Here is a 25,681-nt window from a genome sequence, read left to right on the forward strand (position 1 = left end):
ATGCAGACATATCAATAATCTTATATATATATATATATATATATATATATATATATATAAACACACACGAAAGTTACGCTTATAACCTTCTTCTTCAGAGCATTAATATCAACCAGAGTGCAACTTCCAGAAGTAGAAAGAGCAGCTGACTAAAAAGATCCCTTTAAGAGCACATAATGAGTTGACTCTGAAGTTAATCTATCATGTTTTATAGATAGAAATTGGAGGGCTGATGATTTTTACCTTTCAATCTAAGTTACTTGTACAGTGACCTATCTGAGCCATACTGACAAGCATCTATCTATTAAATAAGCTCTAAATGCGGCCTACCATTAGAGGATGTCAAGTTCACCTCGACTAGACATGACCTTCATTGACACCGATCAAAGAATCATTTCTTACTGCCATGCCACTACAAAAGCCAATTGGATTGTTCTTATATGCTTCAAAGTATTAGACATGGCAAAATGTTCGTAAGTTCATCCGTTAGCATGCTCAGTTATTGCTGGTATTATATGAACTGGTTAACATTCATTGTCGTAAGATCCAAAAGCTTACATGAGAACTGTACATGCACTTCAGAGCTTCAGTGCAAGCATACATCACCTGTGGTGTTGCAATAGTCTCCATGTCGAAGCAGTAGCCATAGAACGAGCTTGCAGCCGAAAGTTTCATCGAAAGAAACTTCATCAAGAAGAAGAACAAATAAGAATGATTGTCGATGATAAGGAATGTGAGAGCGAGACAGAATCTACCTCAACTTGGTTCTGCAGTGATTGTACATAGTTAATTATCTCGTCGAGCATCCTCGCCGTGCCCATGGCCTATAAATTACAATGGCATCTTCTCAGATTGACTTTACCAGAGAAATAGGTGCAATGTGTGCAACAAAACCACAGGAGCCAAGCTTGCTTGCTCTCTCGGGCTATTATTACCTTATGACAGCAAGGAACGAGGCCTTGTAAGCAATGCATTCTTTCGTTGATCCTCTTTCTTCTGACCTGAAGCCATTAGTGAATCATATATAGAGGTAAAGTTCATCACAGAGAAAATGTTGGCAAATTAACGTGTTTTATGCAATTACCCGCTCGGCCAGGCTGTGGCTGTCAGTGGCTTGCCCTCTTCTTGCCCTCACATGAACCACCTCTTTTGGATTCTCCGCTTTCTTCGAATCGCCTCTCGCTCTCTTCTCGTTTCCAGAGATCTGATAGGTCAAGTTATGAAAACCTTTCGCACCTGGCTACGAAGAATATGAGATAACAACGAAAACCTTAGCGCTGCATACATTCTTGTTCCTCTTCATCTTGACCTCTGTCACGCGAGTCTCAGGAGGAGTCACCGGAGAGTGTTCGTTGCTGGCATCAGGCGCCTCGATGTCTTTCCTGTCCCTGTCTCCCTGACTCTGCCCTGCCCTACATGCCACGGCCTGCGGCTGCGGGATGGGTGTTTGGCATACTACGGAAAGCGAACCAGACAAGTGATCCGGAAAAGGGACGCAGAGCTCAGCCTGGTGGAACAAGTAATTCTTTTCGACTCCTGGGATCTCCATGACAGAGCCATTTAGCTCTTCAAAGAGGCTCATAAGCTCCCAGCTCGGGTCCATTTCCATGAAGGAGTGGGAGGGGTTTAGGCAATTTAATCTCTCGACACACTCTCCCGTTACTATACAAAAATGCAAAAGGAAACGTGAGAGAGGAGCGACGCAAGAGATTGGAAGTGGAGGGAAAGAAAGAACTCTGCTCTGTCCACTAAACGAGACAGGTGCATCAGTGGGCTGCTTAATAGTCCTCGGTTCACTTGTGGGCTCCATAGGAAGGAACACCTGGCGGAACCAGGTTCCGTGGGTCCCTCTCTTTTAGAGTATACCCTGACTTTTTTTGTCAGTGTATATAAGACGTGCTGAAACATCATCAGCAGGCTTGCACTGTGGAGTGCTCACGATGATGATGACACTGTTCTTGCCATGTAGTGAAGCATACCCGAGATTTCCAAACATCAAATCCTATGATGACTTATGTGTATTCCATCGTCATGTGAGCTCTTTAATATGTTCTTATGAGATCATGATATTTTTCGATGTATGATCGTGATCTCGATCAAACTGACTATACTTAGATTTATTTTTTTTTATAAATAAAATTTTTATTAGATGAAAATATTTTAAGAGATTCTTATTCTTTATTTATAGGAAAATTTTAGTTATAATCATATTTAGAAGGGTCAACTCAGGTGTTGGGTGAAATAACTTAGGTTATTCATTTCTCCTTTGTCACGATGAACTCAGGGTCATGACTAATTGTAACCGCTTTTGCTTTGGCCTATTAAGTGACTCCTCGCGTTTGCCAAAGATATGAGCATTTCTTCTACCCCTGCCTAAGTTTGAGAAGTATTGTCGTAAGACTGAAGGCATACATTTCCAAGGAAGTAGAGTTCAAACTCCCTTGCTAGCTGGGCAATAGAGTAGATAGAAAGCATTTTCAAGTGAGCATACCATTCACGTGTCGGACCTCTTAATATGGTCCGGAAGACGTAATATATTAAGGTATCTAAGGTGTAATATAATGACATTTGGGTATAGAATGTTATAATATGCTTGATCGGGTCAGCACTACTATCGAACATTTTCAAGAATGAGAAGACAAAAGTTTATTAGAATTGATTCCTTTAGATTTTTTAGGTAAATGATAATCGACCTAACATGGGGTCAACTAGTGCCCCCTTTCTAATTGTTAGAACTCTCATCAAATGTTCGATGCAATATATGTGTATATGTATATGTACATGTCTTTCGATTTCGGCATACTTACATATAGAGGTTTTATAGTGGACTTGATAGCCCCATTTTGATTGACTTTTATGATCATTTCAAATTTGTAAATGTAGATTATATGTAGTCATTACGTAGAGGTAAAACTATCCATAAATAAGCCATCCTTGTAATTATTTTGAAGATTTTCTAATTTCACAGAGTGGTATAGAGTATAAGCCAACACAACACTCAAGAGCTATCCGGGTGATATATAGTTAGATGATTCTTTAGGATAGTGTCTAAGACTAGTTCATCCTATTCCATAGTAGTATTATGTGGGTATTTGTGAGGACTTTTGAGTATGAGAAACTATCTTGAACCTGTGGTCGTATGATCACTCAAAACTTACAAAATCTATATTTATAATTTATATTTCATATTAACTGTTTGGTAAAATAGTTACTGAACTATTTCCTCTAACCCGTTCAGACCGTCGTATAGTGATCCTGTAGTAGTACTGTGATGAAGAAAGACAGCTTCTAAGTATCGGACAAAGACTCCTATCCTTTGATGGGCATGCATGCAGTCAGTCAGTCCACTTGGATGCTTATTTCTCCTTCATGAACTCTGCCGACGAGCCAAAGCACTTCGGGCGTCTCACTGGATCCAAGGACTCGATTTGCCCAAATAGCTTCCTTCGTGGCCCATATTAGATTCAAGATGGTTGGTATTGCTACAATATCGTAATCGAACTCGCTATTGTGAGTTCGTTCCTACATGATAAGAAGCTGAGCAGGTGGTACTGTGGTCTTATATTCCGGCTCTGTTAAGCTTAGTTGATGACCTCACTGTGACCGTAGAACACGGTTAGTATGAAGGTTAAGGATTCTACTCGCCAACGTCTCCCTTAAATTATTTCGCAAATTGCGATGTCTTGCAGTCTTAATTCATAGACGGTCAAAAGGCGAGCATCATAAAGAATAAAGTAGCTCAGATTACTGTCTAATCTCCAATTAAATATCATCGGCCTCCAAGCAATGTTAGAGATGTAGGGTCGATACACATGCAAGCTTCATGCTTTATTTAGTCGTGTTTAATGTGGCTTACAGACATCTAATTGGATTGTTGACGGTTGACTGCTTTAGCTTCAAAAGAAACACGCCAAAGAAGCTGTGCAGATTAATCTTCCTCTCGAGGGCTGTGAGGATCACTTAAAGAAATGCCAAAAAGTTCTACGTTGATCCACCTGTCACAGGCCTTTCTGATGATTATTTTAAGCCGAGGATAAAAAGATGGCTTCCGGTGCTATTGTTAATAATGATCCTACCTTAGGCACCGGCAACAAGGATCGACTCTCTCTCTTGTTGGCGTTGCACGTTCAACGAGAACACTTGTGTTCTTGGAGCTTAAACTGGTGGTGCCCTCCACCATGTAATGTCGATGATGCTCTTTACAACATGGGATGTATTCGTATCGTCGTCACAGTCGTCATCCTCGTCCATCGCTCCTGTCATCATATAGGTTTTGACGAATTCCGAGCGTAGGTTTGGGCTACACGACGCACTAAGTGAGGAAAACTTAAAAGCAGCACCGCTGCATCGTTGTGCTTGGATTGACCGGACCAGTGCTGGGAATTTGAGTCGAAGAAGCAAACGAACCATATGAAAGGTATGCCAAAGTGACATATAACATGGTCTCTCTCCTTTTCTGCCATCCACTTGGGTTCACGGAGTCTGGCCTCAGCTGACTGTGTCCGTGTCGTCCTCTCCCAGAATACACTGTGATCTAAGACCAGTCGAATGGCTCCGCATCTCCTCGTAGTATATCTTCCTATTTGGCAAACATTAGGATAGAGGATAGTGATGGGATAGACTCGTGGAAAATTATTCTATATATGTACTCATATAATTTTACCTTTTGGAAGCACATCAACTTTTATATATATATATATATATATATATATATATATATATATATATATCTGATGATAAGGGTGATTTGACGGACTTATGAATCTTTAATTATTCTATTTCTCAATTAATATAGGACTAAATATTTTTATCAGTATTTTCTCTCATAAAAGAGCCAAAAGCCAATGACTCTCAAACGCTAAATTGATCATAAAGTTAATACGGTTTAGTTTGATCCCAAAAACATAAATTTATCTTGGGGGCTCACGTTGGAGCGAATGAGGTAGCCCAAGTAAGTGATAGAGGAGGCAGGTAGACTCTCGAGGCGTTGTGGTCTTGTGGTGATTAACTCGAGGTTATCCTGAGGTGTGGCTTATTTGCTAAAGGAAGTTTGGGGTCATCTCGAAGTGCAAGTTGGTCTTTCGAAAGCTCTTAATGTCACTCTGAGGTGTTTTTTAGATGTGCTTGGGTCCTAAGTAATCAGTGGCATGAAACTAATGATAGGTTAGGGTGTTTCTTATCATGTCAAGGGATCATTGATGGTGATAATTGACAAATACATCTTTTGAAGAATGATATCAGGGTAGAATGACTGTGATGATATACTTTGTCATGATTCTTGACCTTGGACACGCAAAAGATGACCCCATGCATCGTTCATCCAGAAGGTAGGGACGAGGAAGTTGAGCCATGTCGTCTGGTGTATTTCAAAGAAGTGACTTTTTGTGTCGGGATGAATCGGTAGTACTATTATTTTTCGTAACACATCCAAATCATTCTGATAAATTGTTGACAGGAAATGGGTAATCCAAAAGGTGGTTCACATTTACACTTCTTTGAGGACCGCTGAAGTACATCATTAATTATAAACAAGTTAATCTTTTTGGAACGCCGAGGACGCTGATCACACCTCTGCGTCCTGTCTCTGAAATGAGAAAACTTTCTCCTCCATGTTACATGTTGGAAATGCGAAGCTTAAGACGATGTGAGAGGAGATGCCATTACGAATCGATTCCAGCAGCCTTAAGGAGCCGAGTTAGGTAGGTGAGGTGAAACTCATTATATCTTCACCTGATAACGCCAAGCTCAAGCGTACATATCTGTCTGTCAGTATGATCAATTGCTCAGTCAAACACGTTTCTTGTAGAGCAGAATCCAGAAAGACCTTCAAAAGCCCCCCCAAAGGGGCTTGAATGCATGACTCCATCCCCGTGGAGTGCAGCTTTCTCATCTTTTCTCTCCACTTTAAACCTCAAAGTCTATGAATAGGAGTAGATCGTGTCCAAGTTTTCCTTCATCATTGCCACAAGTCTGGATTGCATTCAGGATACTACTTTTTCTAATCCATCCCATGATTTCTAGGCTTCGTCTTTCTTAGCTAGCATGGCCTATATAACATGGAAACTTAGCCCTCTTCACCATTCAGCTTCTTCAAGGCTCCCTATAATATTGGCACCAGGAATGTCCGAAACAAGGGGATCACACGGCAAACATGAGGACATGGAGCTGCTAAACAGAGGGCCTTGGACGGTAGAGGAGGACAAGCTCCTCACCCACTACATTGCTTGTCACGGCGAAGGTCGTTGGAATCTCCTCGCTAGGTGCTCAGGTACTCCTGCATCCAATATATATACTTAGCTAGCTAATGACTCCAATAAAGGCTAGTCCTTCTTCCTCTTGTTTCTTCTGTTACCGATTTATCTGTTACTAATCCATAGGCTAAGAATCTTTTCGTTAATCCATAGGGTTGAGGAGAACCGGCAAGAGTTGTCGGCTGAGGTGGTTGAATTACTTGAAGCCCGATGTAAGGCGAGGCAACCTTACCCCTGAAGAACAGCTCCTGATTCTTGAACTCCACTCCAAGTGGGGAAACAGGTCATACTATATATACATCGTACCGCAGCAACTGATGATGTGCATATTTCATGTGGCAATCGAATATGTTGAGATAGCATGCTTCTTTTTACTTGATACTTGTATATTTTGATGAAATTATGGGCAAACACCAGTGGAATCTTTAGCTTCTGTTGATGCAAGTGCAACTAGTTTATCCATTTACCTGCATGTATAGTAGGGTTTTGATGCACACGACTGTCGGTATTTACATACATAGGTGGTCTAGAATCGCACAGCATCTGCCGGGGAGGACAGACAACGAGATAAAGAACTACTGGAGGACTCGAGTGCAGAAGCAGGCGAGGCAGCTCAAGGTCGATGCCAACAGCTCGAAGTTCCGAGATGCCGTGCGGTGCTACTGGATGCCGAGGTTGCTCCAGAAGTTTGGCTCTTCACAAACCATGCAATATTCTCTGGAGGCCAACACCAACACTACCACGAGTGACCAAGTTCAGCATCGTCCTTGCCAAGAGATCATCAATCCAAGCATGCAATATTGCCAATTGGGAAGTAGCAGCTCCCACGAGCCACAGGCTCCGGAGAATCGCTCCGCTGTGTTTCCTCCGCTCCCGGTTAACATGTCCGAGTTCCCGTGGAGAGCATCCGACGAGATCCATGGCGTCGCATTCAATCTTTTCTCTAGTGACTTCTCCATGAACAACGCCTACGACCTAGGCACCTGCGACCTAACGCCGGTGTCGGCATCTGCGCCAATCTATTCGGATTTGGATTACGGTACGGATAACAATGATTGCAGCAACTACAATGGAGATAACTTGTGGAGCATGGATGAGTTATGTGACATGTTGAAAAGCTACGTGAGTGGAGCAGATATTAAGGTTCCTTTCAGTGATCATAATTCTTAGGGGGCAATTATATAGCACTGTCAAGCGTCAGCACTATACTATAAGAAGTCTGTAACAGGGAGTTCACTGTTCTTGCACTTGAAAATGAAGGGGGAGAGAGAGAGAGAGAGAGAGCGGTGGTGCTTCTCTCCATGCGATTCCTTTGGATAAAGCTTATCAGCTACTTCTGAAATAGAAAGGTCTGGATGTAGCTCTCGACCAGGCGTCTCATGTTCGGTCACTTGACTTTGAATCAAGATAAGATGGTTTACTTGTCAATGATGACTCCTCGGCTAATTCTCTAGCCTTTCCTGCTCCCCATCTTCGTCCACTAATGCGTTGCAAGTTGCAGGCAAAGACAGTGAGTGTCCCACTTACATATAGTTCCACGATTTGTTACAGGGAGCAAACCGCAAAGCTTTCAACTGCAGCCATGGGGTAGCTCCAAAGGTAGTGAGTCCCTGCACCACCCGACGGATGATGACGCAACAACCAGAGATCAGTGAACGGTGGTGAGTGCGTGTGATGGTCGGAAGACAGGGATGGTTTGGTTTTGGCGTTTGTGAGGGCCGGGCCGCATCACATCAAACTGATGGATCACATCTGTTCACCTCACCCACGTATATTGCAGACAGCTGTCCTCAATTTGCGTGTCGGTTCCACCTCCGCTGATTCCTCTGTTTTACCCTTGCACCCATCGCCACGTGCTACACGACAAGCCAAGCTTGTCGGCTTCCTTGACGTTTAGTTAAGACAGCCGCCGCAACTGCAGGCCGTTGATGCAATGCAATTCCTCGCGTGCAATATATCTGCGGCAGGCTTAATTTTAGATTGTTGCACCTCAAATGAATAAATCCACATCACTCACGTCGTTGAGCATAATAGAGAATGTAGTATCTCTTCTGATGCATTCATCAATATCTGCTGGTGCTTCCATGGTTAACCAAAAGACCGACTCTAGCGTGAAACTAGCTAAATCTATCAAATTCAAGATCTAACTTTGTTCATCTTTCAATATAGCAACTCATCATTAAAAAGACTGAACGGAAAGAGTATTTATAGTTAGATGAACACGGCTAGGCCTGAAATCTGCACAAAGCTCCATATTTATGCTTTTATAGAAAATGCAAAAGTCTGCCTTGAAATTTACTTCAAGATGATCTAAAGAACCAAGTTAGAAACACATATGAACAAGAGTCGAGCTTTCTGGAGTCTTGTTGCCTGGCACTAAACTACATTGCATGAATGGCAGCCTTAAGAGTGACAAGCTTGTCGCACACTTGAATTAATGATGGCAAGCCATCCGATAAGGAACCCTCACAGGGATCTTTCTCTTCCAAGCAAACTAGCCAACCCATCAAGATAACATGTAGCAGATTGTTGCAGCACAAACTACACAATCTTCAATAAACCGCAACATCCTATGGAGGTACCTTCAAGTTTCTAAAATGGCATGCATCATTACTCCGCAATGTCATATTTGAGTTAATGCTGGCAAGCTATCCAAAATAGAAACCTCACAGGGATCTTTCTCTCCAAGAAAGCTCGTCGAACCATCAAGAAAACAAACAGCAAATTACAGAAGCACTAACGACAGATTCTAGAATAAACCAGGTGAATAAGATCACCTGTGCACGTGCCAGTAAAAGGCAAGATACTATGGAGGTGCATTCAAGTTTCTAAAATGGCATGCATCATTAATCCGCGATATCATAATTCATAACAGTGATGGTAGACTAAAATAATCAGGATGTGAAAGGAGAATACCTCTTGGATGATTGATTGATAATGATATGCAACTCATATCCGAGCATACAAGCCACTGATCAACCAAGCAATATCACCAAATTAGTGAACCCAAGAGAAACCTCCATAAACCCATGAAAAATTCTATATCGGATTCCATCTAATTATAGACCTGTTGTCTGAACAGCATGCTGATATGAACTGGAACAGGTCAGAAGCAGCTACAAGGACTTCATACCATTTCAATTAATGAAAGATTTAAGTTACTAACTCAACAAACAGTCAGGGTAACAGATATTACTATCTTGCATAGAGAATCATACCGCTAATTATAGCTCATAAAAGAATGACGAATTTGCCAATCTATAAAAGCATCATTTCTGTAATTCAAAATACAAGAAGCAAGAAACTCACGCTATACCGAAACCTATAGTATCCATTTACAGAATTGGTCAGGAGGGCATATGAATTAAACGATATTAGGGGTACACTAACAATGCCAAGGGATACCTAAAAATTTGCAATAACAATCAAGTTAAGAACAAATAACCATATAAATAACCTGTTGAAAGTGGCATACCAGCTCATATGACTCCCACTTCTAGACTATGAAATTTGAGGCAGTATATACAATAAAAAGAACAAATAAACAAATATGTGTACACATTACCCTCCATATTCTCTTCATAGGATTTTTCATATTAGATTGATCAAAGCATGAAATAAGAGTGTTCGCACAAATTTATGATCAAAATCAAGCTCTCCAGATTGAACCGAGAATGTGGATACTATTAGAACACGCACATCTGATTCAAAAGTTTAAACTGGTTCCAATGGTTCAACTCATAAAGCCTTCCACTGGACTAGTGTAAACAGAAGTTAAGTGTTTAATACTATTGCAACTCTCAAAGCCGAACTTGAGTGTGACTCTTTGCTTGGGTCACAAAAATTAGCTCTACAAATGAGCACATTTATATCAGTAATTGAGGCAACCCAAGATCAAATTGACTGGAAGAAATTGAGACCTGCCCTTTTTAGTTATAGGGAATGCCGTAACAACTTGATTAACAGATCACATTGAATAAGGTGCAAACATAATTAGCATAACACAGTAAATTAAATTGTATGTCTCGTGCCGATTTGTTCTGCAGCACACAGATTTATCAGAATATCTAGCTTCAAACACAATGCTAAGATAACAAGAGAAACCTAGGTATGGAGGATCAAATCATCAGTATGCTAAGGTAACAAAAGATTATCAAATCGTCATAAATGAAGGCAGCACCAAAAAACAGAATCCACACCACTCAAAAGCCAGACTCTCAACTTCCGTAGTGATGTCAGAAATTTGCTATATAAGAACGGAATGGAGTAATGCAGCAATTAGGAACCTACCTGAAGCAGAATAGCCGTAAAGAAGATACATAGAGTTTCAATATTTGGGTAATATGAGGAGCTCTGGAATGATGCAATATGCACAAGCTTGGGGTTTGCAGTATTCCAGCTGCTTATAAGCAACCCGTTGATCACATCACTAAACTCATACTTTTTATTTTCATTTCCTCATGAATGTCTATGAGGAAGAAATACCATACCTTGAAGCAAACTAGCTAGTCTATTCACTCTTCACAGCCTCTTAACCTTTCCTCATAGCTCTAGAGAAACACCGACCGAATGCTTTATCAAATTATCTTAAGCATAATTATTCAGAATTTTGTTAACATAAACCTTCCAGGGTAAGAAGATCAAAACTTGAGTTCATTTTGACACAAAACACACAATTAATGATAAAAGAAAAAGGTAGATAAGCTTTATAAATCTCAATTATTACGTCATGCCTTTAATTGAAAACTCTTCTAAATCTAAATGGAAGATCCAACAATCTAATCAAGATTTAACAACCATCTAAACAAGCCTCTTGTTCACACAATAGAAAATACTAGAAACCAAATTAACCATGCCACAGGAACACAGGAAATACTATATTTCGAAATCATAAACTACTCCGAGTAGCGTAGCTCTTTGTCGTCGAACTCACTAACTTCTGCAACCACGAAAGCAAAAACGAAAATACAATTTAATCGGTTGAGATTCAAAAGGCATTTCAAAAATTGTGGAGAAATAAAACAAATGGATACTACCTTATTAACTTTGTAGCGTTCTGGAGCCACCACCAACATCCATGACGAAGGAAATATATCCTGCAGAAATATTTCACCAAAAGAAAAGGTATAAGGAAAGCTCAAATTGATTAGAGACCAGAAAAGGGCTCGATCACTAGCCAATTGCAGGAAATATCAAACCAAAAGCATTAAACAAAATCTTTTTTTCTCGGGTGAATCATGTCACCTCGATCTGTCGCTGGACGTTTCTAGGCCTCTTCTTCGGCCTCCGAGGGGGCTTCATCCCCTTTATCTTCCAAAAGTCTTCTGCGATTTCTTCTCGCGACAACGAGATCGTGAATCTGCCACCCTTACCCTTCTCGGATGCATCCGATCCCGCCCCCACCATCTCCTTCCCGGGGCAGCTCTTCTCCGCTGCAAAAGGCGAAGGAGACACGGAAGCCAAGGAAGGGAACCGATACGGCCCGTTCTCAGCCGGTGCATTATCCGCCGGCCTCCGGGTCCTCAGATTCCATGGCCTGACAGCCTCCGCCGCCGCAGAAGAGGAAAACGACCTATCGACCCCTCCTTCCCTGTCTTTCAAGTTCTTGATCCTCGTCGATCGCTTACGCTGCGGGAAGGACTCCTCCTGAGGGGAGGGCGGCCGCTCACTGGCCGCCCGGCCGTGTCGATCGCCCGCGGGAGCCATCATTCCGACACCATCGGGTCCGCCGGCCAAGGGGAGGTTGGAGGATCGTATGGTGCGGAAACTGGTGCAGTTGCCGACGGGGAAGGGTGAAGCGAGCAGTCCGGACCCGGAGAGGCGCGACCGCCGTGGAAGCGGAGCAAATGGGAGTGGGGGGATCGCGCGCTGCTCCGCCTCCGGCGATCCGGCGGGTCCGTCCTCCTCATCCTGGGAGGCGTTCGCCATCGCACGGGGCGCTGCAGAAGGCGGGGCAGATCGTGCAACTCGGAAAGAGGGGGAAAGGGGCGGCGGTTCTAATAATGTTGGCGGGCAGTTCTTTCTCCCGTCGCTGCGTTCATATAGAAAGCACGGGGGAACTAAATTTATGGAATACTTGGAACTCATCGCACTCAATGGCTTCCTTACGACTGGCGAGCTGAGCTGAGCTGAGCTCATCTTCGGTTACGTCTTCCGTTGAGATCAACGAAGCATCTGATTGATCCTGATGAAGGAAAATTATTTCCTAGCACCATTATCTTATATTTAAACTATTTATAATCATATAACATCTCGTTTAGCCTTTATAATTTGTTTGCATTTGCATTTTTTGGCATGCTATAATTTACATGTATAATTTTTGATATTTTATTATTATTTATATCATAAGTTTTAGCTATTATTATATTTATTTTATAACATTTTTTTCTTTATTTTATTGTGAAAAGGAAAACTAACAGATAGGAAAGTCATCAATGAAAAAATTAAAGTTTGAAGATGGAAATTATATTATGAATTTAAAAGAAAATTATATTTTTTTTCTTGCCATGTTGTTCTCGTTCTCAATTGTTAAAGATGGAATTGTGTTGTTATCCAAGCTGTGCAAAATGGTGGGGATGCTTATTATAAGCTGTTGAATAAGGTCAACGTTGTGAGTTTGGTCAACGATTAATATATAAATGATGTTTCCTACTTTGTGAAATCAATAATTTGTTTAAGACTTTGCTTAATGACTTGATGCAATTACTAATGCTCTAAGCAGCTACCACACAAACTAAATTTGCATGACAGGTCATGAATGAATGAGATAAATAAACATCAACAAATAACTTTGGTTGAACAGATAATATTTTTAAAAATATATATATATTATGTTGTAAGGGAAGAATATAATATACAATCGATCTCGGTATTATACATAGTTAATATCTCTTGAAAATGATCAAACTTAAACCCTAAGATAATATTAGCCCGATTTCTAATTTTTTGACCAGTTTTTTTATATAATTATAGGCTTATTCTACCACTATAATTATTTTATATATATAATATTACAATTGTAGAAGGATAACCTCTAGTTTTATAAGACATTTTATCTTATTTCCTTTCACATGTCTCTCCATAAAAAGTTCAATTCCTCCACAAACAAGAAAAAGGAGGAAGGATGGACCTTTACATCGCTTTCTTTGTTGGACCTCCTTCTTAGTCGCTTTCTAGGAATCGACATTTATTTGTTTTTGTTATTCTTTGAAAAGACCTCTCAACATATGTATAAAAGAAAATAAAAAAAATTAGAATGAAACAAAAGAAGATACTCCCTTCTCACAACTAAATAGATATATGATATCGAAGAATTAAAGATAATAAACCAACTCTAATTCTTTCTTTATTATTATATGCTCATCTAACTAGTCCTCCTACATTAAAGATGATTATTAGGATTATCAATTAACCCCTAACATCCTTTCTCTTATTTTTAAAATTTAAAAGTAATTAAAAAGTTAAATCTTCTCTACATCATCCCTCTTAAATCGAAAAATAACATGTTCAATTTGCATGATAATATACAAATATTTTTTTGATATTTTTATTTACACAAAAAAATCTTTCTTTTTGAAGTTTTTAACATTATCAACAACAACATGAATGTCAACAACGAATCAGAAATCATCTCGCAAGCAACACTAGAGAATCTAAAACATATTTTTCTTAGTATCTTATATCCATCGTCATCACTATCGACATCATTAGTTACATGTAATATATTTATTATATAATAACATAATAATTTTTCATAAAGAATAAGTACGAAAATGAAATTTGATTACATCATGATACCCATTTAAAATTTTGTTAGATGAAATATATTATAATTGAAGAAAATTGTCATGATCAAACAATTCATTTGGTGTAAATGTTTAGATATTAAGGGAAAACCACAAGAAAAAGACCACATGATAAAAAAAAGAGAAGAAAAATATATGCGCGTGGAATTTAAGAGCCTATCGAGTGAGCAACGCAAGAATTCGTGAACCACAAGGGAAATATACGGATTAAGGTTCCCATATCCCAACACCGACGCAGCGCATACAAAGCGATCCGCGGTGGGGGCAACGCCCTCCTCACACGTGCTTGGCAGCTGGTGTGTGACTCCGCTACGCCAACACCCACCCGCACACGCGCATCCTTACGCTACGTCGGTCCCGTGCATCTCCACCACACCCTCCTCTCACTGTATCCACCGACCCACGTGACCCAATACGCGACGGCGAAGCCATTGCCCAACTCATTCGCCCGCCTCTCCCGACCCCACACCACGACGCTTTCGTGTGGTCGCCTCACACTCGACGCACCCTCTTCCTTCCGTGGCGCGCTAATAATACAGTAATTATAAGAATCCTATTAATCCATTTTCGTAATTTACTCGTAGTATATGTGTCTTGAGAGAAGCCTCCTGTCTCCCCCTCGCCTCGCCTCCCCTCCCCTCCCCACACCCCCCTTTCTCTCCTCGCCCTCACGCCAACCCAACCCAACCACGTTAGAAAACCCTCCCCCCTTCTGCTTCCCCTCACCGCCGGTTTTGGCATCGGCGGCTGCCGCTTCGTCTTCGTGCCGACCTCCTGCAGCGTCGCGTTGGGTCACCGGGCCATGGTCATCTCGGCAGAGACGGCACCCCGGCTGCCGGAACCTTCCGTGGAGTCGGCTTCGGCGGTGGAGACGGGAGCTACGCCCTCTCCTGGGGTGACGCAGGGGTCCCTCCTCCATAACTTCTCCTTCCCGATCTTGAAGACGTGGGGCCGCCACCGGGTGCTTCGCTGCATGAGCGTGAACGGCAAGGGGGAGGCCGTCGCCGGCGGCCGACGAAGATCGGCGCCCTGTCCGAAGCCGGCGTGGCCGCGGATCCGTGCATCCGCGGAGAGTGGTGATGGCGACGACCCTGGAATCGAGGAGGTCAGGGAGAAGCTGCTGGTTCACCTCCGGGAGGCGGCGGACCGGATGAAGCTGGTGGTCCCGCTGCTGCCCAAGAGCGGGAACCTCAAGGCGGCGCCGGAGCCGGCGCCAGAGCCGGAGGTAAGGGTGGATCCTGAGGCTGACACGTCGTCGGCGCCGGCGGCTGTGCCGTGGAACCTGAGGAAGAGGCGCGGGGCCGCGAGGGCTACGATGGAGATCGAGCGGCACCTGGGCAGCTCGCCCCCGGGAGCGGCAGAGAAGAGGACGGTGCGGCTTAGGTCGGAGGACTCCGAGCGGAGGGAGCGGCCCAAGTTTTCGATCTCGCTCACGAGGGAGGAGATCGACGAGGACATCTACGCGGTGACAGGGTGCAGGGCTCGACGGCGGCCAAGAAAGCGGGCGAGGGTCGTCCAAAAGCGACTCGACGTGAGTTTCTTCCCCGACCTCTCCTTTCCTTCCGCCTTCTTTCCTTCTATTTCTTGACGATTTTTGGTGACTTTCTAAATCAAAAACCCATTTTTGCATCGTTTTCTAGTTCAAAGGCTCCTTTATTGGGAAGAAGGTGGGATTTTTCATGTTGGTTATCCTCTTCTCTCAGGCATTGTTCCCCGGCTCGTGGCTCTCGGAGATCGCCGCCGACGCGTACAGGGTTCCGGATTAGAGGTAAGCGCACTGGCGGTGACATGATATCTCTTTCTCTCTCTCTCTCTCTCTCTCTCTCTCTCTCTCTCTCCACAAACCGCCCCCTCCCCCAACTCTCTCGGTTCCTCGCTTGAAAATTCGCTGCCGCCATTGATCTCTGAAAGCTTCTGATCGGATCCTCGAGCAGAAGAGTAAGAAAAATCTAGTCTTTCCTTCAATCGTAGCTGCGTCATAAGGAACCTCATTCTGTGAAATTTGATTGCCGTGTGGTTGGTCTGTTTAGAGAGTCCAAATCAGTGCCTGTTCAATGAGTTTATTGGTTCTTGCTCTGTTTCTAGTCTAATGTTATGGACATGGAAAACGCTCTTTATCAACCTATATTGGTTATTCGTATAAAGACGACTTCTTCGTTGCAAAGTTGGGAGTTTTTGATACTTCTGCTGCTCTGCAGTCCGTAGTGCCACAGTTGATGAATTCGCTCGCTCGCCTTCTCAATCTCGAAGTCGGGAGCTTTTATTGTTCTCCTTTGTGGATTAATCTTGGAAGTATCCTTTGCTTGTAAACAATTACTTACCAGCTGGAATTTTTGGCTGAGAGTGGGCGGCGGCGGCGGATGCCGAGAGGTGTAAGGTGCATGCGATGCTGGGGCAGCCATGGCCGTCGGATTAGGGGCAGCCGATACCGTGATACGGACACTACGGTTGGGTTCGGTCACGCTTTTGTAGGGATTGGAAGCCGTCTTCGTCGTCGTCGTCCCCTGTGACCTCACCTTGACCTCCATCGGTGACGTTGAGCCGGTGCCGTTTGATACGACAACTAGAAGCAGTCCGAAAAGATGCCTTGTATCTCTCGAGTCGCAGCGTCAGGATGGTGAGACATGGCTGAGAGCTACACGCCATGCTTGTTTCTTGATGTCCATCGATTGGGCCGTGAGACAGATGACGGAAGGGTGGCGTATGAATCATTGCAGTGTGTCCTCCGAAGGAGCGAAGAAACAACTGCCTTCTCTGCAACCTTCCTTCCATTAGATTAGCCGATTAGATTGCAGTGTTGTGCCAAGGTTAATCTGCAGTGGGACTTCACATCACCAAAGATTATTATTACCTTATCTGGGGATGAGACGCAAGGAGAGACGTGCCAACACCTTATGCCTTGGCTGTCCCAACAGAGAGCTTGCGATACGCTCGCCATACGCAAATTTATTGCATTCGAAGATAGAACACACAGTCCAAGAAATTGATTTATCGTGTGAATCATTGTGTCAAATATCTAACATCAGACCAACCTGCTTCCTGGTCCGGGGCAAGTCGCCGTCATCTTCTTCATCGACAGAGAAAAGAAAGCTTCTTCTCAGTCATGGCTGTCGGCAACAATGGCGCAACCAGACAATGTAATACATCCCCACAAACCTCGAACCCAACATGGCAGCTCTCCATCTGACACTTCCAAGCTGAACTGGTGTGTATCAACGCTGCTCTAATAAACCCTTTTTAAGGAAGCTATCAGATAGTTTGTATATATATATATATATATATATGATAAAACCCAAGTACTGTCTACGAATCGTCCAAAAGTTGCATTATTTGCTCAAATTATTGAAAGAAAAGCTGTGGAAAGGGATGATAAGCATGGTCAGAAGTAAGATGGAAGAAACTAGTGGGGAGCATAAAGAAGCTGAATCAGGAGGTGTTAGGTGAAGAAGGTTGGGAGATGGGGAAGGCAAGTGGCCTGTCAGCAGCATGGATTCGAATCACTCGTGCTGATGCAACTGCAGAAAGTGCTGCATCTGTCCCTTGCAAAATGGCATCGAAGACGTACTGACAATAGTTCTGATAGTATGAGAAAATGCATGCCAACATGATGAACGAAATTTGAAACATCATCATGGACAAACTTCGAGTGATAGCCAAACAGTAGATCTCATAGGAGATGGATGCATAGAAACTAAATAAGGCTCTTCTCTTTGATTTATGTCTCTTCTACAAATGATTTTTTTTGTTTTCATTAGCCTCTTGTGCTTAGCTTGATTCACTTGGCACTTGAATTATATATATATATAAAATACAGCAACATCATACAAGGTCACAGGAGAATCCCAACCGATAGGCCGAATCCGTGGGTCCACTACATCAACGACCAATCACGCGTCTCCTCATTTGGCACGTAATCATCGAGTGGCGGTGGCAGTCCAAGGAAAGCAGATTTCTAAGCAAATACAAAGAGAGACTAACCATGACGCTAAACGTACCCAAGTAACACACTGTAGCTCTTGGAAGTAAAGAGGCTGTAAGACATGTAAGAAAAGCAGGAACTTTGGAAGGATCAGCGAAAACATCAATACATGTCCATGTAAACATTCTCTCTTATATGATGAATCAGGGGAAAATGCAACTCTCCATGTAAACATCAATACATCCCAGGCTAGGAAGACACAAAATTCCCAGAGACAAAGCAAAGAGCTCCAACAAACCAGCCTTCCACAAATCTTCCTTTTGAAATTTGTACATAAGATCACATCTTGCTTCCCAGTGTCATAATTACAGCCAACAAAAACAGAACAACCAAAACGAAACCTGCAGTCCACTGTAACCAATTAACCCATCAAACTTCTATCATTTTCTTCCTCATTAAGCATCCATTGATTAGTGTCCCTTTCAGCATCGGCAGAAATCTATCACCAGTTCATCGACCAAATTCTGAAGTATGTTGCTCTCCATCTCCGTGCTTGCTTCAAATGCTTCGATCTTGCAATATGTCCACTTTCCAGATGAAGTTTCCGTTTCATTCTTGACCAAATCATCCAGATATTTCCCAGCCAAATCTATCCACCCTCTTATCTCCTTGGCAACTTCTCTCATCAGCTGCTCTTGGGTTGTGAGGAAAGGTAAGCTACGACATGCCGTATAATCAGAGTTGCACAAATAGTAATACTTGGAGTTCAGGCACTCGATCATGCAATCAAATATTAGCTCTCTGAGTTGATCTGTCCCTTTCATCCCTGTGTAACTGGGTTCACCTATCAGCTTTACACAAAGAGCATCTAAAATTGCTTGTAGCATGTCTAAAAGAAATGATTCTAGAGTGCCCACAGAATTATCCGGCCTATACAAGGCGAAGTTTTCAAACAGCAGTACTGCATTTAAAATTGCGTGCCTGGCTTCACCAAGTTTAGTTTTTGAGAATCCAATCTCATCACATTGAATGTAAGGGTCACTTAAACTTATGTAAGTCAAATGCCGGATCTTATGTATGATAGACCTCCTGATGTCAACTGAAGTTGCTGAATCCAAAAGTTCAGTGTCCAGATCAGATGATTGTGTTGCGTTGCAACTTTCTGCCAGCCCAAATTGTAATTTTCCACCTGAAACCGCAAGCAATGTTACTGAAATATGATCTTAACTTACAATCTCAGAAACCTAGAAGTGCCATATTTCATGTGACTATACATGGGATTCCAACATCATTATTATTGTCAAATAAATAAAGTTGGTAATGTAATTCAATGGATTTGTGTGCATGGGATTCATAGAATAATTCTTATAACAATTTTCAGTTCACTACTCACAGAAGTCACTGGGCACTCACCACGACATCTCTTTTTGTTTAGATAGAAGAAATCAAAATAAAACATAAATCTCAACTAGCCAAAATAGGTGAAATAAATTAAATCCTTTACCTTGAAAATTTTCAGTGTCTAACTTTCATAAGCTTTTTTCCTTCCACCAAAATATTCCGTCGCTAGAAACCAACAACACAGAAGTCCCTTGTGTGTACATGAGATTGCAGTGAGTTATGAAGGGGTACTAAGTCCCTTGTGTACATGAGATTGCAGCGAGTTATGGTGTACTGTCTTGTAGGTGTCAAGTTCTCACTTCTGTGGGAAAAGACAACCTGTGTGTGTTCCACCAATTAACGAGTGCATTAGTATCTCATTTGTTTGAGATTGTGTTCAAATCCTTCGTAACTGTTATTATTGCTCAAGGATATCCTTTTGTTTGCTTAACAATAATTGTGATGGCCTGCGCTCGATTTTGAGTTCATGTGCATACAGTGAAATACATGGTTAGATAACCACATGCACACAAGTACCAAAAGTAGAAGATTTTCATCCTGCAAATTTGATTATTGCTAGCATAAACAGAAAGGCGTCGTTTATAAGCAGGCTGTTGGCCATTTGAAAGCATATCCATCGAATGCCAAAGACAACATAAAAAGTGATGACATCAATTCCAGGAGCTTGTAGGAAAGGAGGCTCCTTGCTTTCTCCCACCATATACAAAATGACCTCCGTAAAACTAAAAGGAGAGCTAAGGTGTACAAAGGTAAATTGTTTGTACCTGAGCTAGCATCGAGACTTCCAAAAGAGCAACTCTCGTTTGAAAATGAAGCCTCAAGAATAGATACTGGGCTGAATTGATTACTCTCGGTGGAATGAACTGTAGCAGCAGGACCAAATTTTGCCTCCTGAGGCAAAAAGGAAGTCATGTATGTCAGAAGAATCCAATTTATCAATCTTTTCTTACTAACACCAATATTTATCAATATTTTTTTCTTAGTTATTGACCATCTATAGCTTTCTTTTCCTCCTTAAATTTGTAGACATTTAGAACATGATATGAAAAATTCTTCAAGTTCTTCGATCCAACCATCTACATGTTATGATGAACATGTATATTTAAATTACATATCAGGTCAATGTAATAAGAACAGCGTCGAAAAGGATGAAAAGGTGATAAATCTAGGTGCAATATTCACATAGTGATACCAATCCAGATGCTGTAATCAAGGAGCCTTCATGCTGCAACAATATATCAGATGCATAATATTGTTATAACATGTATCTCAAGCTCAAATATCAGAAACTTTTACATATTTATAATAAGCCTCCAATTGAATATAAGAGGCACAACCCAGAATTCCATGTTCAGAAGAAAACTTTCCCATGTCATATTATGGCTTCTCATTTGCACCACACTTATGTTGCAATAAATAGTTGATCAATAGGCGTTAGCCGGGCAGTGTCATGCAAATCTTGTAGGCCGTGTCCATGTGTAGCAGCAAGTGCCCAAATCACATGCAAGGTTAAAAATGATCTCACCCTCAAACAGACAGCAATTCTAAAGTGATATATACACCAGAAGAACAGCTTGTTCTAATCAATGTGTAACAGTCAAACAATTATTTTGTGCAAACATGTACCGATATTTTACACGAGAAATGGGAAACAGAAAAACTTAAATGACACACCTGTGATTGTTGGATAGGAAAGACAGAGAGGTCTACACTGCAAGACATGATACCCTTCTGGGAAGACCCATTAGTATATTTATGATAATTTGGTTCAGATATAACGGCAGTTCCCAGCTCTTCAAAAATGGAAGAAGCAGACCATGCATCCCTAGCTTCTAATTTTTCTCGATCCATGGAAGTTAATTCCCTGATTTTTTGTTCGAGCAGGTTGCTTAGTTCGTCTCCCCTTAAAGTTTCTCTTCTATTAGAAGTCAAATTGCTACCTTTTGCTAACGACATCAAGTTTTTATTGGAACCAATATCATTAATATGTTCTTTCTTTGTCCTGCTTCTCTCTGTTGCCCCTTCGGATACAGATGTCATAGATGCACGCCTAATTTGTGAACTGAATGTGAAAGAAACAATGTCATTTCTCCTGAAAATAAGATCATCACCATGATCATTCTTTGAGTCATTTTCGATGCATTTCTTGTAAACAGACCCGTTACTGTTACGTCTTATTCCCTTCTGGTTACTCATGTCACTTTTAACGCTTTGCTTAGCATGGCTTGAATGGAAAGCATCGACATTCTTGACACCGAAGCTACTAATTGTTCTTTTACGGGGCATGTTCTTCCCCAAAGATTTACTACCCAATGCCCTTCTATGGCTACTTTCCTCATAGGCTGTCTTCAAACGGCTGCAGTTCCCTACATTTCTGTCAATAAAGACAGAACCTTTCGTGCCATTCAAGCCATAAGCATCTCTTCCCCCCTGCTTTCTTGAAGATATGCTGGAACCAAAAGCTGCTTTATTTTTTACCCGTGTTGATTGATTCTGTGTAAACTGATTCCGTGGAAATACAGTTGGTGACCCATCCGGCTTGGTCTTGCTTGTATTTTGGTTATACCTCTCTGCTAAGCCCTTCACTTTGCTTTGCACACTAATCTTAGCTTGAACAGGGACAGATGTCTTTTGGTTCCTGCTCTGTTCACCTTGCATGTCAAATGGTATCAAACTACCTTCCACAAAACCAGCATGAGAGCAGGAAGCATGACTCATTTTGAATGAAGATGAACCAATCTTTGGTCTCGAAGATTCTTCCTCGCCTAGTTCTGATCTCGAGGTTCCACCTAAACTGCCATAACTCATGCTAGACTCAGGAAGAGGATCACATAACGGTTCCTTGGACTCCTTCAAGATGGCAACAAAATCAGCGCTTTTTGCATCACCTGGCAAAGAATCCATGTAAGTCAAAGCAGATTTGGCCCGACTTCTAGACTGCAACCCAGGCTCCAGAATCTTGGTGGCAGCCTTCATCAACCGGGTTCGATGATCCACCGACGGCAATCTCGGGCTTTTCACAGGTGACACCAGCTTGCGAAGCTTCTCCTTTGAGGGGGACGAAAGGACCTTCTTGCCCGACGCACCTGGTTTTGTTCGGCCATGGTCAGTCCGCTTCCTTTCCAAGAAAGCTCCCGTCTTTTGTAACTTGTGCGGCCTAGTTTCCAGCTTCCCGATCCCACCATCTTCCAGGCATAAATCTTGATCGATCCGGAGAGACTCCCGACCGCTTCTCTGCTCATTGCTAAGGCGGCTAGAATCAGTAGCCTTTCTCGGCCTTTCATGCGCAACAACAGGCATGGACTGGAGACCCATCAGCCTTGCCACCAGCCCCGGAGCTCGCATCCCATTTCCAAGATCAACGTCGGTCTCGGGATTCTTTTCGCCCGGAAAACCTCCCTGGTTCTCATCGTCGATCTACCATTTGATCAAGATTTCAGAAGAGGGCTAGCAAAATCAAGCTACCAAAGAGTAGGAAGTCAAAAGTCATCGTTACCAGAAGCAGCTTCGCCAATGGCATCTTGTCGTCGGCGCCGTACTTGTTCGCCGACCCTTTCGCGGCTCGAACTACAAGGTACAGGAACGAACCAATGAACCAAGGATCCATACATCAACAGAGAACGAGCTGCTAGAAATACCTGAAGGGAGGGGTTTCCTGGAGAAAAGCTTCTTCTTGGCGAGCCGGCGGTTCCAATCCAAAAGCTGGAAGAAGATGGCGACGAACCCACCCGGCCGCCTCTGCTGCTGCGGCTTCTTCTCCGCGATGGCCAAACTCATCTCTGGAGTCCACCTAAACCTCAGAAAACCCCTCGGAGAGAGAAGGGAAGCGAGCAGGGGTTCATCACTCACTCAACAGTCAAGAAAGAGAGAGGCGACGAATCAAAGAGGCTTTTCTCGTCTTCTTTTTGGCCAGTGTAGCTGTCAAGCAACTCCCGCTCCGCATACACACGCATATCAAAGCGAGCAATGGAACATTGAGCGAAGGGGAAAGGCGAAAGGAGGACTACTGAGCAGTAGAGGGAGCGACGCAGTGGCGCAGGCGAAGATGAGTAAACAAACAGTAAAAGGTCATGGAAACCAGGGAAGCATGGAAAGGAGAGTGCGGTGTCGGAGGGGATTCCCTCTCGCTTGCGACGAAAGCCATCTCACTCTCTCTCTCTCTCTCTCGCGATTCCAAGCTTCCCTTTTGTTGTGAGTGCAAGAAGGAAGAACGCAGCGGATGCAGAGGGTGGCAGAGCAGAGGAGGCCTGATGGTTATTTTAGTGCCTTCTTCTTGGGCTAAAGAAGGGACCTGAATATTATGAGTGCTCGGCGTCGAGACCCACCAGGTGCTCGACATTGGTCTCTATGGCGGTAGGTTCTGTTGCAGAAAACTCTCTTTTCCTTCTTTTTCCTTTTTTTTTGTCTTATTCGGAGGAAGCAGCCATTTTCTTTTGAACAAAAGGCCATCCAGTTACGGCGCGTGTTACGATTGTTGCCATAACGCACATCCATCCGTGAACGGGAAGCTGACGGTGAACGCTTCAAGGCACGACTTGAGCCACGAGATCCGTGATGTGGACTAGTGGGGGACGCTGTGTCACTATCGATCGGGGACGCGTCGCCCGTGTCACGAGATCGAGTACCGTAAGGCTTTAATGGTGGGATCGTATCGGATGCGTGCTTGCTTCGCTCGCATCCGCACGTGAGACCACCGTGGCACCAACGTATCGCGTAGACACCCAAATAAATCGAAAAACCGTATAAAAAAAAACTCCCTTTCAATGAGTCGGTCCCACTCCTGTCCTCGGTGGGACCCACGTGACATGCGATCTAAACGGCGCACTCCACACGCCACCACGTACCAATGATGACTCTCCATTTATATCCCCCACCCTTACATCAGGTGGCCATTCTTAGATAGCGCCTAAGAAGCTTGTGCAGGACTTGCACTTTCCATCATTTAACTATTATCAATCTTTTTTTTTCCTGCTAAAAACTTCTTTCTCCATACCAAAAGATAATTATTTTGAAAGAAGAGATTAATTAAGGGGATAATAGGAAAACAAGTATTTAGGAAAAGAAGTATTCATTCACACACAAAGAGCCAATGAGAAGTGGTCTCCCCCTCGGAGTCGTCTGGGTGATACGGTCCGGTTAAACAACAGCGGTATCGAAATAAAAACTCTGCAGCCGTGGCGCACAGTGCCGTCCTCTAACATTTATTTCCTCCTCTTCTCTGCCTTCTTTCTTACCGAGCATTGGATTCGCTTTGGAGTCTATCTTCCTCGTGTTTCGTATTCCCCGGTCTTCTTCTTCCAAAGCTTCGACTGCACATCTGTAGAGAAAGGAGGCGCTGATTTGTTCCTCTTGCAATAGAGCTTCGATCCATCTGTTAGTATTTTTTAACGTACAACATAGTCCATATTTTATCCAATCCATCCAAAGCTAAAATGTCACCTTCGTGTTATGACGTGTGACTCATGTGATGCCAACAGGACATTCACGGGTTGATGATGTGACATCCACATGGCATGTGGGTCTTCCTAATAAACGCAAGCAAATGTGTCGACTCCCATTCGGAGGTTGTCCCATTTTGTTCACCTCTTTGGCACATTATTACCATGCGTGGAGTATCCATGCATGCACAAGAATCTCAGTGTCTAATAGATATATACGTTTATGGTCCGTACAAGACGCTCTCGTGTCCGCCTCGCCTTATGCTCATCTGGCTATAATTGGGCTTAGGCCGTAATGGGCCTTTGCATGTGAATTTGGCAATCACCACTGAGGATTCCTAACCATTAAAACATGTAACGATAACATGTCCCAGTTTGACTTTTGTTAGGGGTGAGAAGCAGCATCGTCCGAACCGAGAGGAGAGAGGGAGGTTGACGAAGGATCGATGGGCCTGACATTATCCATTTGGCACATGAGAAAATTAATGGCTGAATAAACTAAATGGGGGTTGGGAATGACCTGTTAGAGTTTGACTTTCTATTAGACTAACAAATTGTCCACGCAAAAGAGCATTGACGCATATAATTTGCACATATGGATTAATATAAAAGCAATAACGGGAACGAAACCATTAACGTATTTTGATCTGTTTAGTTTACTTGTTAGATTGTCGTGTCGATAGCCTCCATCGAGTTGGAAGGTCAATTTTGTGGTCCAAATCTTGATCCAGCATGAAAACCTTTCTTCAATGCATTGTCGATGATCGTATCTGTCAAGAATGTGTTCGCTAAAATCCTTTTTGATACTAGATATATTGACAGTTAATCATCCAATACATTACTATCCCATTGCGCCTAATGAGAAAG

The 25,681-nt window shown here is 42.8% G+C and overlaps 5 protein-coding genes across 6 annotated transcripts; 2 read left to right on the top strand and 3 right to left on the bottom strand.

The window, feature by feature from the left end:
• Positions 1–531: 531 nt before the first annotated feature.
• Positions 532–1,729, bottom strand: LOC135675444 (transcription factor BEE 3-like). Its single transcript, XM_065185597.1, has 5 exons — positions 1,286–1,729; positions 1,085–1,204; positions 936–1,001; positions 756–824; positions 532–684 (listed from the first exon to the last, which is right to left on the bottom strand). Exons 1-5 carry the CDS (start codon positions 1,607–1,609, stop codon positions 532–534), a joined length of 732 nt encoding a protein of 243 aa, XP_065041669.1. The 5' UTR covers positions 1,610–1,729.
• A 4,158-nt stretch (positions 1,730–5,887) lies between these two features.
• LOC135676048 (transcription factor MYB78-like) lies at positions 5,888–7,634 on the top strand. The gene is made up of 3 exons (XM_065186825.1): positions 5,888–6,268; positions 6,405–6,534; positions 6,773–7,634. The coding sequence occupies exons 1-3, from the start codon at positions 6,043–6,045 to the stop codon at positions 7,419–7,421; spliced, it is 1,005 nt and encodes a 334-aa protein (XP_065042897.1). The 5' UTR covers positions 5,888–6,042; the 3' UTR covers positions 7,422–7,634.
• Positions 7,635–10,927: 3,293 nt separating this feature from the next.
• LOC135677689 (uncharacterized) lies at positions 10,928–12,295 on the bottom strand. The gene is made up of 3 exons (XM_065190063.1): positions 11,496–12,295; positions 11,288–11,347; positions 10,928–11,190 (listed from the first exon to the last, which is right to left on the bottom strand). Exons 1-3 carry the CDS (start codon positions 12,177–12,179, stop codon positions 11,140–11,142), a joined length of 795 nt encoding a protein of 264 aa, XP_065046135.1. The 5' UTR covers positions 12,180–12,295; the 3' UTR covers positions 10,928–11,139.
• Positions 12,296–14,670: 2,375 nt separating this feature from the next.
• On the top strand, positions 14,671–16,177 carry LOC103987404 (uncharacterized). The gene is made up of 2 exons (XM_009405698.3): positions 14,671–15,587; positions 15,760–16,177. The coding sequence occupies exons 1-2, from the start codon at positions 14,859–14,861 to the stop codon at positions 15,820–15,822; spliced, it is 792 nt and encodes a 263-aa protein (XP_009403973.2). The 5' UTR covers positions 14,671–14,858; the 3' UTR covers positions 15,823–16,177.
• Positions 16,178–18,147: 1,970 nt separating this feature from the next.
• On the bottom strand, positions 18,148–23,665 carry LOC135676049 (uncharacterized). Of its 2 annotated transcripts, XM_065186827.1 has the most exons (6): positions 23,226–23,665; positions 23,015–23,155; positions 22,873–22,943; positions 21,051–22,793; positions 20,141–20,267; positions 18,148–19,164 (listed from the first exon to the last, which is right to left on the bottom strand). In XM_065186827.1, exons 2-6 carry the CDS (start codon positions 23,151–23,153, stop codon positions 18,458–18,460), a joined length of 2,787 nt encoding a protein of 928 aa, XP_065042899.1. In that variant the 5' UTR covers positions 23,154–23,155; positions 23,226–23,665; the 3' UTR covers positions 18,148–18,457. The 2 variants fall into 2 exon arrangements, with proteins under 2 accessions (XP_065042899.1, XP_065042898.1); XM_065186826.1 differs by having other exon boundaries at positions 23,015–23,665.
• Positions 23,666–25,681: the final 2,016 nt, after the last annotated feature.

This window comes from Musa acuminata, chromosome BXJ1-6 (genome assembly GCF_036884655.1).
Source record: "Musa acuminata AAA Group cultivar baxijiao chromosome BXJ1-6, Cavendish_Baxijiao_AAA, whole genome shotgun sequence".
In the NCBI taxonomy this organism is placed as follows: Eukaryota; Viridiplantae; Streptophyta; class Magnoliopsida; order Zingiberales; family Musaceae; genus Musa; species Musa acuminata.